Source organism: Ornithodoros turicata, chromosome 7, assembly GCF_037126465.1.
Source record: "Ornithodoros turicata isolate Travis chromosome 7, ASM3712646v1, whole genome shotgun sequence".
NCBI classification, from domain to species: domain Eukaryota; kingdom Metazoa; phylum Arthropoda; class Arachnida; order Ixodida; family Argasidae; genus Ornithodoros; species Ornithodoros turicata.
The window spans coordinates 15,623,828-15,640,221 of record NC_088207.1 but is presented as its reverse complement, the minus strand read 5'-3'; the positions used below and the strand labels follow the sequence as shown (position 1 = coordinate 15,640,221).

Genomic DNA, 16,394 nt, shown 5'->3' with positions numbered 1-16,394 from the left:
ACAAAAGTGGAACGAGTAGAATGCGCAGTAGACATGCAGCGAAAGAAACAAGTTTCGCAATAAAGCGAAAGGAACAAGTTGCACTTGCATTTCCACCGCGCTGAAAGTACGCGTGACCCACATTTTTTTTCTCACACACAATCAAGTTGGAGACAAAGGTTCGCATCATTTGAAGTGTTTTCGGAAAGGTCCATTCATGCCCTCCTAGGCTTCGTGCTCGACGAACGATAGAACGGTCGATATCACTGACCATTTAGCCCATTGGATGGACGAGATAAGACTATCTCGCGCACTTTGAGGGCGATATAAATCTCTCATCCCGCATTCGTGTTCTGCATCCCGGTAACCGAAGCAATGTCTCTTCGGGTTCTTGTACTCTTTGCAGTTCTTTGCTGTGTCCTGGCACGGAGAGTGCCCAGGCCGGAGTTAGACAAACACTGGGAAATCTACAAGGACATCCACAACAAGAAGTATGTCCCGGAAGAAGAGCCCGTCCGAAGACTCATCTGGGAAGACAACTTGGACTTCATCCAAAGGCACAACCTAGAGTATGACCTGCGACTTCGGACGCACACGGTGGCGGTCAACAGCTTTGCTGATTTGGTGAGGGTTCGCTTGACTTTGGATAGGAACGTTGCACCGGGGTGTGAAACGCTATTACGAAAGCTGTTGATGCTATTGCAACTGTTGAAGATGTAACCAATTGCATGGAGGTGGCTCAGAAGTAACCATATAAGTATCACCCTTGTGTAACGTAAGAAATAAGAAGATAGAAAAACATATATATGTTATCGCTCGTCCAAGTGAGCCCTCAAGCAATCCCTCCACGTATTCAGGTGCTTTAACATATTGACGCACGATGCGGTATCGGAACAACCTCTGACGATTTCCTTAGGATTTATTTAATACTCGCCAAAATATTTCCCTCAAGGCACGCGTTTTGCCTCGTGTGTCGCCAGGTGAAGCAGCACAACGGGACGCACCACGAACGGGGGGGGGGGGGGGGTATATATAAGTTTAATGAACAAGAGGTGGCGTCCACGCAGGAAGAGGTCAGTCAGACACCTATGTCGGCTTGCTACGCCCTGGTGGAGCAAAAAAGAAAAAAATGCCGCCTTCGTCGCAGTGGAGGCAAGCGCCCAGGGCCGCGGTTCTCAGGTTACAGCGTAACCCTCAGCTGGGTGTCCTGTACGTATTGCAGGAGAGCCCTTGTAACGGCTCCTTGCTGTTGTCGTGCGATGGGGCTGAGAAGCACGGCCAGTGAGAGCGAACCATATGCGGATGTCCATATGCAGGCGTTGGAAGCGATCGGCGAGTGCAGCGCGGGCTGCAGAGTACTCCGGGCAGGTTAGTAGGAGGTGCTCGACATCTGCTACTGCGCCACAGGTAGCGCAGCTAGCTGAGCGACGCTTCCCGACCCTGCACAAGTATTGCGGTGTATAGGCGACGTTGAGTTGGAGCCGATGGAGCATCGCTCCTTCTGCGCGGACGAGCTGTTGGCGTGGGGTGAATTTCATTGCTGGGTTAATGGACTGGATATACGCATGGGCGCGTACAGCGTCTTCGGCAGAGCGGCGCATTTCGGAGGCACACCACTGGCGGATCTCCATAAGGCAGGCGGACGATGTGAGCGGTATACTAACTGGTGGGCCGACGTCTTGATGGGCACGCCTCGCGGCGGCGTCTGCTCGTGCGTTCCCACTGAGGCTCATGTGGCTGGGAACCCACTGTAGCCGCACACCGTGGCCAAAGGCGCGAGCAGAGTAGCCTGCGGCGGTTTGGAGATCGCTGATGATTTTGGTGGCGTAAGAAACAGGATCTCCAGGGCTGCCTTGCTGTCTGTGAGGATCATCCACTCTGCATGTAGAGAGGACGAGATATGCTGAAGGGCCATATCGATGGCGAATAACTCTGCTTCCGTGGAGGACGTCTCGTTGGGGATTTGGGGAGCTTGGACGCTTTCTCAAAATCTTCATGGGGCACATAAAAGGCTGCAGTTGCTCCACCAGGTATCACAGACCCATCAGTATAGATGGTCTGCCTTCCATGGTGCAGCGAGGCTAGGTGTTCCAGGCCAAGTTGATGTGCTACAGCCGCTGGCGTGTCGCACGTGTCGCGTGTGACACCTTCGACTGCAGGCTTCTGGCGTTCCACTGGAAGATCGTCGTCGTTTGGTACTGAACAGCCATGCTACCAGTGGCGGAGCGCTGAGGACGCCCAGATAGTCTTAGCGCCTGCTACGCTTAGGGCCGGACAGCAAGGTGGGAGCGATGTTGTTCTCAAGTTGTAGGAACGATCTGATTTCAGCAAGTGCCTTGCACTCAGGACAAGCGGTGATGATGGCTTTTAATGCCGCGAAGAGCAGCCTGATCACCACGACCTGCATGTCACCAGGGCCGTCGTTCGCTCCGATCGGTGATGGCCGGCGGGCCTTCTGATGGTAGGTCGCCAGTGGCGCCTCAGCAGTCGGCTTCGGTGCAGGAGCGTGCGCCGTTGGCAGAGCATCGCGACGGTGGGGCAGGGGGGGGGGGAGATCACTGTCCCTCAATGGAGGTGGCCCACCAGCCTTATTGCTAGAGGCAGCACGTTGTTGTGACTGCAGTCTTCTCCGCCGCAGCCGTCTGCGGTGCTTTCGGCGTTCCTCTTTCTGGACCTTCACCTTTGCCTCCCGGTAACAGCTATTGGAGCACGAGCGCTCCCTGGCAATGCGCACTGTTTTCCGAACTGCACTGCTGTTTCCGCTTGGGGCAGTCGCTTGATGTTGCTGGATGATTGCCCTGGCAATTCGCGTACAGGGGGTCGTCTTGTGGACAGTCAGAGCAGTGATGGGACGGCCCACAGTTTGCGCAGACCTTCTTCCGGAGGCAGCACGCAGCAACATGTCAATGTTACAGGCAGTTGTGGCATTGCGGCGTGTACGGTAGGTAGTGCTTAACTCTCATCGTGAGGAGATGAAGGCTGACCTCTTGCGGCTTGGGAGGCACCACGAAACTTCTGGCTTGCGCGCTGGAATAGCTGCCTCCGACGAATTTGCGTGTGCGTGGTGGTGGTATGGATGGGGGATTTTTTAGGCCGGAGCACAAGATCAACAAGATGAAGAAGCGGCCGATACACGGGAGCGCATTATTTACTGACTTTTCAAAAGCTACTAATGCCAACTACGTACGTCTGAGGAGGCGGTGCATATAACTCTGCTGAGCAAGCTAATAGACGTGACACGTAAATAAACGCGTCCCTCATGATCCTTATTTGTTGCAGACATCGGAGGAGTACCGCCAGCTTTACCTCGGCTACCGTCCGAACCAGACAAAGAAGACTGCACTGGGTGTACACAGTGAAGCTTCATTGTACGACGTTCCGGACCAGGTCGACTGGCGAAAAGAAGGCTATGTAACTCCCGTGAAAAATCAGGTACGTCATTTTCAAGAGTTCTGCTGTTCTTTGTTCGTGTCTTTCTCTTCAAAGTAATTCACTGCAGCGCTCACAAAACGCGAGAAGGAAAATAAAATTCTCATCACCGAGATGTACTCAACTGCACTAGGGCACAATAATACGACGTTCCCAAAGGAGCGAGGTTTACAGCGAGAGCTGCAAATCGACGCGAGGCCGAGGCATCGTTATCTCTGGCTATGGCTTAGCGACACCGAGTCCTGCGCCTCTGTTCCCAAAGCTGTACTCGCGAGAAACGTTGTAGCAGAAGACTGTATTCATATCATGTCGTCCAAAATGCATGTAGTTCGTCTAGGCCATCTCACATACGTATAATGTCATAATAGATGTTCTAAACTTTGTATACCATAAGAAACCGGCGCGAACGTCATTATGAAGGAGGAATCGTCTGTGTTCAGTGCACCTGCCAAGCGTTTCGCAATCCTTAAGAACAATATAGCGAGAAAACACGGGGTGCGATGCTCTACAGCAGAGCTGGTGGTGATGTTTGGAATGAAATAATGAGCCCCTTCACAATAAGTATCGAAGTCCTTTGGCATCCAGAAAGGTGAAGCGAACGTTGAGGGCAGAGCGTCGGTGGGCTGGATGTGACCAGGGACCAAGCAATTTTGTGTGAGAGAGGAGGCGAGAGTCCAACTGATTAAGAAACCCGGAGAGTGCGGTTCGAGAAGGTTGGTAGTGTGGGCAATGAAGAAGAACGTGCTCTAAATCTTCTACAGCACCGCAGTGACAGGAGCTGGGAGAGTCAACTTGTCTGAAGCGGTAACGCCACTGAGCTGTAAAAGCCACATGGAGTCGCATTCGATGAATTACTGCAGCATCTTGACGATATGTGTTTCGTGTCATGCGGGAAGCGAGCGTTGGACCAACTGTGCTCAGCACACTAATATTACCATTATACTAATATTAATATTAGCGGGGCGCTTAATAATATTACCTTCCAAAATAATCACAGTGTATGTGCAACAAGCATGTGATGTACAGGGTGTGTGCAGAAAAACATGACCCGCATTTTTACGTGTAACTCGTTGTCTACTTAGCCGAGGAACTTCCGGTGTCGCACGACGGCGTATTTATGCGTGCGAAAGCTACAAAAAAATCCTGGAAGCCATACTCAGTGTAAAAAAATAAACAGAGCGCGAAAACATGGGCTTCCATGCATTAGAATAGGGCGGTCATGACAGTGCATTGTAGTGCATTTCCGTCTCATGAGAGTTATGTGCAGGCACCGCTAGGGGTACTGCCGATGAGCATTCATGTGGGACATCGTTTCGATTTATGCACCGATAGCTCCCCTAGCGGTACTTGAACACAACTATCCTACGCCCACCGTGTTGCCCTTTCACATACACCCTGTTGTCCACCATGTTGCCCTAATCTGATGCACGGAAGCCGACGTTTTCGTTGTTCCGTTTATTTTTTAAGCTGGGTATGGCTTCCACAATTTTTCTACAGATTTCGCACGCATAAATGCGCCATCGTGCGCCACCGGAAGTTCGTTAGTTAGGTAGGCAACAAGCTATGTGCCTAAATGCGGGTCATGTTTTTCTGCACACACCCTGTATTTGCGGCTGGCAGCCACATGAGCTTAAATAAAATATTTGAGAGTCGCATTCATCCAGACGTTGATTTTAAATGATAATTGTAAAGTAACGAAATATCGAAGCAGATTGATTGATCGATTCTTAAAAGAAAAAAAATGCAGATGTTAGTCTCGAGCCGCTCGGGGCTAGCTACTCCAGGACGCGTTATTCAGAAAAGAAAGGGAAACTACACAAATCTATACACTTCGAAACGGAATGGACGAAAACATCAACACAAAACTTGGCACCAAAATCAACAGTGTAGGAGAGTTCACGTGCGAAATGTCAATGCACAAAAAACAAAGAGCGTCACAATGTGTCAAAGAGATCCGTCGAGACGAGAAATTGCACAGGTATGAGCTGATTTGCTGGCAAGCACCCAAGAACCTTTTCGGTGGAGTATGGCGGATTACCCAGGCGGGTCAGCGACGACACAGGGGTACAACGGTGTGCACTGTACCTCAGGCAGTATTGGAGTATATGATCCACGTCCTCAACTACATCACACAGACCGCAGTTGGGGGACGGGACCGTGCCGAGCTTAAACAAAAGTCGTCCACTGAATGGCACATTGAGGCGAAGCCTGTATATGAGCGACGTGATGACGTTCGAGGAAGCGCTGGCTGGCGGCATATAAAAACGGATATCTGGGTCCACGTTGCGCAGGAACGACGTAGAAGGGACACTTCTTCGCCAGTGTTCACTACACAGACGTCTCATAAGAGTACCAATTGCTTTCTTCGCGTCCGCTTGGGTGAAATACGTAGGGTGCGTCAGTACGCCACGTGCCACATGAGACCGTCTGACAACTAAGTCGACAGCCTCATTCCCAGGGACGCCACAATGACCTGGGAGGTGATGGTATGTGTCCGTGTGACAGCACAGGAATATTCTCCATGAGGACATCAAACACCAATGGAGCCAGGGAGCTCTAGCCCATGGTGCGCTGCAGAGCTTAGAGGGCGGTTCTAGAGTTACTGTATATGGTCCAGTGCATCGGTGGTTGACGGGACACAATGAAGGAAAGCGCCATAAGAATGAAATGCAGCTCGGCCACAGCAGCCGAGGTCGGGTGCGACAGCCTTGCCCTTCTTTCAATCGACAGCTCAGGAATTACGAATGCACATCGAAACAGAAAGTGTGCAAGAAGCAGCTGTTCTTCCAGTAGAAGATCAGGTCTGTTAGAAATATCGGCGACTTTCAGCCTAAACCTTCCAGTTCAGTCTGCCATCAAAGGATAGCTGAATATTCCACTGTATAGTGTAAACTGTATAGATCGGTAACTGTAATAAAAAAGTAACTGTAGCTCAGTTACTGTTTTCGTAAGCCAGCTATAACTTCTTTGCTCCATAGTAACTTAACGATGACTGGACTATGGTTTGTACATACTTGATTGCAAATGCAGCAAAAGACGCGGACAGGTAGGTTAAACAAACACGACAGCAGACCTGCAGCCTACTAACTACCCCGCAACCAACTACCCCGCAACCAGCTACCCCGCAACCAGCTACCCCGCTACAACCCGCCATGCTTTGCAATTGGGTATCGCGCCCACCATCCTGATACCGTACTAATTTCCACAAGGAGCAGTCAGGTATTCCCTTTGTTCGTAACGTGAACGTTCAGCAGCAGCACGATCGGCTTCTTCCACGACCCGCAACATCTGTCGAAAAAGGGATACATATTTAAAAAAAGACTGAGTTCACACGATGAATATCATTGAAGATATTCGACAATGCATACCATGTTATGACACGGTATGACCTCACAGCATTACAAAGTTTCTTGACCCATTGTCCAATCCAGATTGCCAACGGCCTGCACTAAAGTCGCTGCTAATTCTGGAAAAGGTAGGGCTATAGGGTTATGATATTCATCATTGTACTGTATGTGACACGATTGTCTAAAATCTCTAGCCCGTGGCGGAGCGATCCCCTATCGGCGGTGTCGCGCGAGAAGGAACTATATTAACACAGGGGTGGCATCCAATGCATTGCTCAGTAGACGAAAACGTGCTGGGCGAACGCAATGCATCCTGGACAGGTCCTGGTCGCACGTCACAGCAAACATCAGGGCACATGTGACCTTAAAGATGGCTGCGCCCGTGATCGGCAGCCAAACCGTTGGTAAACAGTGCGGTTGTTGTTTCTGTGTGACGTTTTGGATGTCTTTCAGTCACGGAAGTTATTTTTATCCGATAATTTCGCAGTAAAACGCGCGGCTTTGCACATAAGGCCTCGTACTGTTGACGACAGATGTAGTGACGACCGCGCATTAAGACGAGGCGATGTACTCGAACTAAGGAGAAATGGGCTACCATGTTGCGGTAGAGGCACCGCATAGTTTACGCTAGCAAAATACATTCATCTCTTGGCTTTCTGACGACGGAAATATGTCGGCAAGCGGCAAAACAACATGCAAACAAAGTCACATGACCTCAAAATGACGTTTTCTATGACGTGCGACCAGGATGGCAGTTTTGCCAAAAGCACCCGCTTGAGGGTAGTTACAACAATGGCGGGTTTGTGTCACCCCTGTGTGCACTAAAATTCTACACGAGGGGAGGCCGTGCTCAACTGCTTTCCCTAGCAGACGACGTTGAGTATGCGATGGTGCTCTCTGCCGGCAGCTGTCACTGCGTGGCCTTACCAGCTCTCACCAACTCCCGATAGACCCCATAGTATAGGTAAATTCACACAACACTGGGCACACGACCAATGAGAATGCAGCGATTGCTCCCTCAATCCTCCAATCTGAACTCTTCCCGTCCGGCTCGTAGCCCGACCGGTTCTGGCTGTTGCTGACTTCTGCTTTCCATACTGGCCTGTACCGGCTACCCTTGACCTCTAAGTCTACTAACTTTTATGCACGCCGTGAAGTTATTCCGTGATTCCCAAACAACTGTGAAAAGTGTCTTAATGAACAGAGATTTATTTGAGTCATTATACTGACACAATCGTCAGGTTGACGCATTTACATTCACTGAGCTTACTGAGTCCATTGCGTAGCGCTTCCTAGCACATTGGAACAAAGTTCAAACTTGCAAAACACGCATATCCACACTTCCCAGCAACGAACAACTGTCACATACTTGCGCACAATCTCTTGATCATCATGTCCTTGCCTGCTACACGGCAAACGTAAAATGCTGCTGCTTCACGAAATCCTATCTTCTTGACACCGCTATGCAGATCTGACGCTCGAAATATGTTCATCGAGCCACAATTCACGACAACACTTCAGTTTGAAATCCGATTGGCTGTTCGTAGACCGATGTCTCGAAACAGTACAACACGATCAAAGACACCATAATACACGGATAAGACGGCAAACGCACTTGCCTCCCAACGAAAGACACAGCCGACCCGGCGTTCGCCGTTCAAATTTAAAATGAAACCGCCGAGGCAGTACGCAGCACGCAGGCGAGGAAGCGCGAAGTGCCGTTTTCAAATTCCGGCAACCAATCCGGACACGCTTGTGGTGCGCAGTAACGCGCATATTGATACATATTTTGCGAGAGCTGTGGGAGGGCTGACCTTACTTCGGAGACCGTATTGGTATAGTTCCTTCGTGCCCGATATCGCCGATAGGGGACTGCTCGGCCACGGGCGGCTGGAGATTTTAGACAACCGTGTCCTAAACAGTACTTTTTTTTTTTTACAAAAATAACATCAACATTTGGTTGTAGTGCTTGCAGCGATGAAACTTCTCGTCCGCAGAAATAAATTGTACCCGTCGATGTGTTATGCAGGGTAAGTGTGGCTCCTGTTGGGCGTTCTCAGCGACTGGATCTCTGGAAGGGCAGCAGTTCCGGAACACTGGCAAACTAGTCTCCCTCAGCGAGCAGAACCTGGTGGATTGTGATAATAAGTCATCAGGCTGCGCAGGAGGAACCATGGACAGCGCTTTTGCATACGTTCAAGACAATGGTGGTATCGACACGGAAAAGTCATACCCGTACACGGCTCGTAAGGGAAGTTGCAAGTACGATCCATGCCATGTAGGAGCTACTGACGTAGGTTTTCATGACGTCGAATCGGGCAGCGAAGATGCTCTGAAGAGTGCCGTGGGCGTAGTGGGGCCTGTTTCTGTAGGTATCGATGCCTCTCATCAGTCCTTCCAATTTTACAAGTAAGTTGCCCATCGTTCAATATTTCAACTGATGTTCCTTCAAGAGACGTGGCTTGAAGATGTGGCGTGGCATTATGTACCTGCTGTCAAATTTTCCCACCCGTGAGCAGTGAGCCGCTCAAAATTGTTCGAAACTGTTTCGTGGCATGCGGAAAGCGATCGTTGAATTAACTCTTCTCGACATACATGGGGATAGGGGTGGGCATGGGGATGGGGATAGGGGTTAGTATTATACTACTTTTTCGTAGTATAATACTAATACATAATACTCCACAAAAATGCGTATTGTAATACTAATACAAATACGTTTTGAAAATGCGTAATATAACACATAATACTAATATTTTATTATAAAAGATTATGGTAATAAAGGAATACATAGTTTTTTTAAAAAGCCCGGGCGTACACAACAATCCTTTAACAATTTACAGTGTCTGTTTTATGAAACAATAGATGCGTTACTGATTATTTGGCTTTAATAACATTTAAAAATTAAGTCAGTGGTAGATCGCCCAACCGCCCCCCTCCTTTGAATCCACCACTGACTCAAAGAGTGGATTTTTTGAAAAAAATGTTATTAAAGTCAAATAATCGGCAATGCATATATTGTTTCTTACAACAGACACGGTAGATTGTGGAAGAAAAGTAAAAAAAAGTCAGTTTATACATTAGATTTCCCTCTCCCCCTCCCCAATACGCGCCCTGACAAAGAAACCGACCCCCCTTCCTCCCCCCCCCCCAAAAAAAAACGAAAAAAAAACAACAACGAAGGTCTGGTTCCGCCCCTGCTTCGAGTGCTCCCCTGTATGGTCGAAGTTTAGAAAGTCTCGTGGCATAATCAATATGCCACAAGATGTTGAAGACGTCTAAGGCTGGTCCCTTTTAAGACTTGCCAGTGTTAAGGGCAACTGTCCCTTCAAAGCTGACTGTCCCTCCCAGCGTGGAAGGGGTGCGAACATTTCCTGCGTATCAGATGTAGAAGGTGGAAGAAATGCAAACGGGTAATCGCTAAGACTTAGCTCATTAGTAATAGCGTCCTCGATAAACCTGCTCCGGAATTGCCCCGAAACCACCGTGGTGCGTGGCGCTCTACACTGGCGGTGCCCTTGGCGGAGGCATTATCGAACATGAAACTGCACTGCACTGGTTGATCTGATGGATACTAGCATGCGCCACCTAGAGATCTGTGCTCGTTGTGGCTCGTAGGCTGCGTGACCCGTAGCGAGAGGCACCTGGCGAGCGGCACCGATCGAATGCCATGCTGACGATGGCTGTCTGTTGCTACTTGCCCGGCTACACCTGGCTACTTGCCGCTTCCGCCTTCCTCGTGCTTCCTGCAATCGCGATGCTTCTTGGGATTGCACTCTGGCGCTCGGCCGATTTTCTCGGTGTGGGTTCGGGGCAACTCAGTGCTGCACTGAATGGGTGCATTCCTTTAATCGAGGACGTTCAGTGCGCACCAGTGCAGTTTATCGAGGATGGCAAGCCGCACCAGGTCGCACCGGTGCGCACCGGTGCAGTTTATCGAGGACGCTATAAGCTGCATAGCCAAAGTTAACCCGTACCGCATAGAGTTCAGTTGAGCTCAAATCTTGTGGTGCATGTCCTTTTCGCCTCGCAGTGCTTCGTTGCCAACGACAAGCGTGCCGCGCCGCATCTCTAACGCATGAAAATGCAACAGCGAGGACAGCCAGACATAAGACGTCACAACGATCGGGTACAGCTGTACCTGGCTATCGTACCTCTCGTCAACAGCGATCGGGAAAAACTTCCCGTTTCAGCGCGCTCATCATGCGCTCTTGTACCATTTTTTGCCATTTCACGGAAAAGTGTTAGCCCGAGCCACGTGGCCCGAGCACACGCGTACCGCTTTGCACTGTCGGAGGTCGGGTCGGGCTCGGATGTGGTGTCCACGAATGGTGCAAACGCATCATGGTGTGCTTGAGAAACACTGTGGATACTGCTTTCGCATACACATTGCCGTACGAAGTCCAAGGGTGCACTGCAGCAGTGGTGATGGTGGTGATGCGACCGCTCGCCGTAGTCGGCCACGCTCGATCGGGCAACGCCATGACTATCTCAGCGGGGGATCGTACGTGCTGGGTTGACCCCACAAGGAACCGTGCCGACATTGGTCTTAAAGCGTCTAAGGGATCCGCTCAGACGCACAGCCAGCACCCGGATTCGAACCCTGGTCGCCACCGGGTGCACTAGAGCGTGACTCCTCCTGCGCCCGCATGAGCCAATCACCTGCGATTTCAGATTTATTGGCTGATTTGACATGTCCCGTACTATCGGCACTTCATGTTTCATTGCAGAGGCGGCGTTTACTACGAACAAAACTGCAGCTCTGTAGATCTCGACCATGGGGTCCTTGTTGTTGGCTACGGTTCAGGGAGTGAATGCGACTACTGGATAGTCAAGAACAGGTTAGTGACACGACGTTTTTTCTATTAATGGAAGCTGACACGTGACGTTCGCGTGCATCGTTACACGCTGAATGTTGTATTGGATCGCTTTGATTGGCCGAGCGTTGAAATGTACGCGCCAACGCGTGCAATGTACAGGGTGCGTGCGGGTAAAGTACATATTGTGACGACGATGACGACCATGCTCTACCGCTCTGGTTCGTCGGTTCTATCGGCAAATTCCTGCCCAGACAACACGGTGACGCCCAAGGAATGTCCTGCGAGTATATGTTTGGGAGATATGCGACTTCCCCAGGATGTCCCAGCATGTCACGGAAGGTCCTCGCGACATCTCGGTATCTGCCAAAAGACGTCCCATAGCTCATCCTTGAAACGTCGCGTGAATTAGCTGGTGTCCGAACCAGCAGCTCGTGTCAAAGTTAACTTGAACACCGCTCCGGCCTGCAAGGCGGGAAGAGAGCCACACCTGCAACACATAGCAAAAAACAACGTCTTCCTAACGATGGTCACCTCCTCTGACTGGAGTGAGTTCACCCAAACACCTTCCGCAGTTATTTCTTCTAAGCACCGCCGCTATGATCCGCAAGCCGGAACGGCGCTCGAGTTAGCTTTGATACTAGCTGCACATGCTATACGTTGTTATCCTGGGCGTGCCGCTGTTTTCCAAACGCTTCCTTTGTCAGACAACACGAGGACAACAACCTTGACTAAAGTTTTTGCTTTGCAGAGTTGAACACTCTGTGGTTCGTAACGTGAACAAAATAATCTGCATACTACTGTGTGAATACTGAAGTTGAAGAGCAATGTTCGTTTGTGGTTCCGTTGAAACAATAATTGCTATTGATTCATTCGTACATATCTTATCTCTGTGTATATACGAGGGTGGTTCCATAAGTTTCCGGCCCGACCAACTTTTAATAGTCATATAGAGACGAAACAAGTGTATCACTTTTCGACATAGTCACCCTTAACTTCGATGCACTTTTGACACCTTTCAACCAGCATTCTTATACCCTTGAAAAAATAGTCCGAAGTTTTGTCCGCAAAATGCTGGAAAACTGCCTCTTGCACCTCACTATCGTTTTGAAATCTCCGTCCTCTGAGATCCCTCTTCAAGTTTGAGAACAGGAAGTTGTCACTCGGTGTCAAGTCTGGACTGTAGGGTGAGTGGTGGATTTCTTCGAAGCCGCACTCCTTCAGTGCAGCCTTGGCAACAGAAGCCGTGTGGACAGGGGCATTGTCCTGGAACAACCGGACACCTCGACTCAACCTGCCGCGCTTCTTCTCTTTGATGGCGTCTCGCAGTCGGTGCAGGAGTGAAGCATAATAAGTCGCATCCACTGTGGTGTTCCTCTCTTTGAAGTCGATGAGGAGGATCCCGTGACAATCCCAAAATATTGTTGCCATGATCTTCTTTGTGGATTGTGTGACCTTGGCTTTTCTTGGAGGTGCTTCTCCTGGTTTGCGCCATTCCATCGACTCCTTTTTCGAAAGGGGATCATAGTAGAGCACCATAGTCTCATCCCCTGTGACAATTGACTTCAATATTTCTTCTTCGTTCTCTTGACAGAGCTCCAAAAACTCTTTGGGACAGACGACGCGCTGTTGCTTTTGAACTGACGAGAGAAGTCGTGGCACCCACCTCCCACTGACCTTTTTCATAGAAGGCCCTCGCCGATGATGCGAAAAACTGTTGTTTTGGAAAGCCCCAGCCTTTCTGAGATTTCCTTCACCTTCAGACGCCTGTCGCTCAGCACTTCCTCCTCGACAAGAGACAAATTTTCTTGTGTCACCACTTCCACTGGACGACCATCGCGTGGATCATCTTCAATGGACTCTTGCCGCAGTCCAAACTGCTTAGCCCAGTCTTTTACCGTTGTGTACGATGGAGAGGCTTCCCTGTACACATTGTCCAGTCGCGCTTTAATTTCTTTAGGCGAAAGTCCCTCTGTTGTCAAGAATTTTATCACAGCGCGGTACTCGATTTTTTCCATTTTAACTGAAGAGTGCACCCTGGATGTTTGAAATGCCGCTCTCCAACCTACAAAAGCATGGAGAGAGTTCAGGGTGGTGCTCCGGCCCTCCAACAGATGGCGCCACGCGTCCTTAATCGCATTTTCAAATTCGCGAGCATTTTCTACCTCGGGCCGGAAACTTATGGAACCACCCCCCGTACACGTGCGTGATATCTCAAAAGCACATTTTTTATTGGTTTCTCCAAAGTAGGACGCCTCAAAACCAGCTTCATCTTCTCGTTCATACTGAAGTGGTGGTCGTTTAATAAGTTCTAAGATAACTAAGGATCATAGTTACAAGAATATGCACTTCTTTTTTGTAATGTTCCACACGGAAGACCCCTTGCCTCCAACCTAGAACATTGGAACGTAACTTTACTGTTCTCCCTCGCAACCTCTTGCCCTTCCTCTACTGCCCACTACATTTTTAAAGGCAATCGACCAACACGTGTATCAATACACTTAATATACTCCACAGCAAGTTCTCTAATTCTTCAAGAAAAGAGAAACCCAGACATTGTTCCTTCCCAATTGAAAGAAAATTGTGGTGCCTTAGTGTTCGCATTGCAACTTGGAGCACGCACATGGGAGCCTGCTCCGATGAAGAATGCGCCAGTGCCGAGTTCCGTAACCATGTATCCCAAGCTGTACCAAGGTAAATGCAGGTACAGCGCTCTCCTATTACCACTCCCACTCCCACTACCTCTCCTACTACCACTCCCAGGGCAAGGATAAGTGATATGCTTCGGGGCATGAACCTGCGCGTCCCCTCCAAGAAACTGTGCAAAAAAACAAAACAAAAAAAAAACATAGGATCTTATTTCAAAATATGTCTTCGAAAAGTGTCTGTTGTCGTTGTTGTACACGTTCACTGAGATGGGGCTAGTGCTTTGCCCTGCGAATGTGCAGAAAGTGTTCCATTGGTTGAACAGTGTCAGGTGGGCTGTGGAATACACTTTTTCACGTGTCACTAAAGGGGTTGAGAAACCACACGGACGTAATTTTGTCTCGGCACGTTCTGTACACCTAACCCCGCGTACTTCATACGCTAAGTTCCACTTCACATATCCTACTATTTTTATGCGACCGTGTTTTAAACATCTCCCACATTCGAGGCCCCCGCCGACCGTGGTGCTGAGCGGTGCCGAGAAGCTCCACGAAAAGAGGCGGGAAGTGACGCTTTGACCGGTTGCCCTATGGCTCTACGACATAGCGCTTCCGTTCCGAGCTGTTTGCCGCGCCGCGTCACAGGGTTAGCCGCCTTTCCCTGTTTACAGGCATCTCCGCGAGGACAGGAAATTAAGCACTTGGGTTGCGTGCTAGGAGCTACGTCTTACCGAGATCGGACGAGGAGGAGGGGAGCCAAGGGTGAAAGGATCTCCTCATATTCAGAGTGTCATAACTCCGTGACGCAGGAGCGCAGCGTGAAGGGGTTTCGACAGAGATGTTTGGTACCCATAAATCTACATTTCAACAACGATTTCGTGCTATATTCGGGATTGGATTCCCAACCTCTTTAACCAAACCCCCATCATAACACGAATTGCACGAGAGTATAGGCCCCAGCCCTATGTTCGTCACGAGGCAAAATTTGCTCTCTCAATGCAATTCGCCATTGCTCCATCGGAAGGTGGACACCATACAAATGGTTTCGAAACCAAAATAAGTCATTTTCCTTATTACTTTAAAGTGACCGACAAAACGTTACTGATCCTTGACCTGGGCGCTTCCTTGATCCTATCGATTTCGTAGGGTTTTATTCCGATCTACTAAAATTCCCTCTTACTATAAGTTAGTGTTTCGTTGCATCGCTGAGTTGAAACACGTGACGTCACATGTACCGTGTGCTCACACGAGCGACATTCCCCCAGATGCGGAAGATGCGACAAGCGTCATAGCTTTCTGCTGTCACGTGAGCACGAGCGCTCAATGCCGTCTCTTCACGTACACTGCTAACCGTGGGGAATATCCTGCTACACAGCCATAAGATAATCTGTAGCAGACGACAGGAAAAGGCGCTGACGGTGTCGTATGCTAAGTGTCGTCTGCTAAATCCGCAGCACGGCCACTCCCGATATCCGGCACCGTGTGAATACTCAACATAACACGGGATGGAACTTCGTCTCTGCAAGCAGTGTTTTCGCTTTTCCTTCCACTAGAATATTCCGTGAGGATGTCGCTCGTGTGAATACACGGTTAACAGGATGGATGCTAATGTACTTGACATCTTTCTTTTTCTTTTACACAGCTGGGGAGAAGAATGGGGAGACCACGGCTACATTCTCATGAGCAGAAACCAGCACAACCAATGCGGCATCGCAACCCAAGCATCTTATCCCCTTGTTTAGTGAAATAAAGACTGATTTCACAGTAGCAGGATTGCACGTAGCAGTTGACATATACCGATAAGTTACTTTTGTTCCCGTATGTCTAATTTCCTTGAAACGGAAAGAATGAACTGTTCGCGCATGCCCCAGTGGGTCTTGCGTGTCAGGCAGACCAAAAGAATAGCGCCTGCAACTTGACATTATAACAGGGTATTCAAAACCGTAAGTCTTCCAACTATATTTCGTCATGCTTGGGTCCCCAAAGGCCAGGATGTTCTCCTAGACTGGAACGGCTCGAACGTGCTAGCTGGGTGTTGGTTATATTCCCCTAAGCCTGGGAGCTATGAACAAAGGACAAACACAAATGAATGTGGTCTCGTCCGTCTGTGTTTGCTCATTGTCCATATGTCCCACGACTAAAGGGCAACCTCCATGGAGCGAATGTACAGCGAAAAAGCT

The 16,394-nt window shown here is 49.5% G+C and overlaps 1 protein-coding gene across 1 annotated transcript; it reads left to right on the top strand.

Annotated features, from left to right (window-relative positions):
• Positions 1 to 319: 319 nt before the first annotated feature.
• LOC135400242 (procathepsin L-like) lies at positions 320 to 15,981 on the top strand. Its single transcript, XM_064632017.1, has 5 exons — positions 320 to 603; positions 3,259 to 3,411; positions 8,785 to 9,164; positions 11,483 to 11,593; positions 15,857 to 15,981. The coding sequence occupies exons 1-5, from the start codon at positions 355 to 357 to the stop codon at positions 15,954 to 15,956; spliced, it is 993 nt and encodes a 330-aa protein (XP_064488087.1). The 5' UTR covers positions 320 to 354; the 3' UTR covers positions 15,957 to 15,981.
• Positions 15,982 to 16,394: the final 413 nt, after the last annotated feature.

Coding starts and splice junctions, on each gene's coding strand:
- LOC135400242 (XM_064632017.1), top strand. CDS start 355: ATGTCTCTTCGGGTTCTTGTACTCTTTGCAGTTCTTTGCTGTGTCCTG. Junction 604..3,258: donor TCAACAGCTTTGCTGATTTG/GTGAGGGTTCGC, acceptor TATTTGTTGCAG/ACATCGGAGGAGTACCGCCA. Junction 3,412..8,784: donor TAACTCCCGTGAAAAATCAG/GTACGTCATTTT, acceptor TGTGTTATGCAG/GGTAAGTGTGGCTCCTGTTG.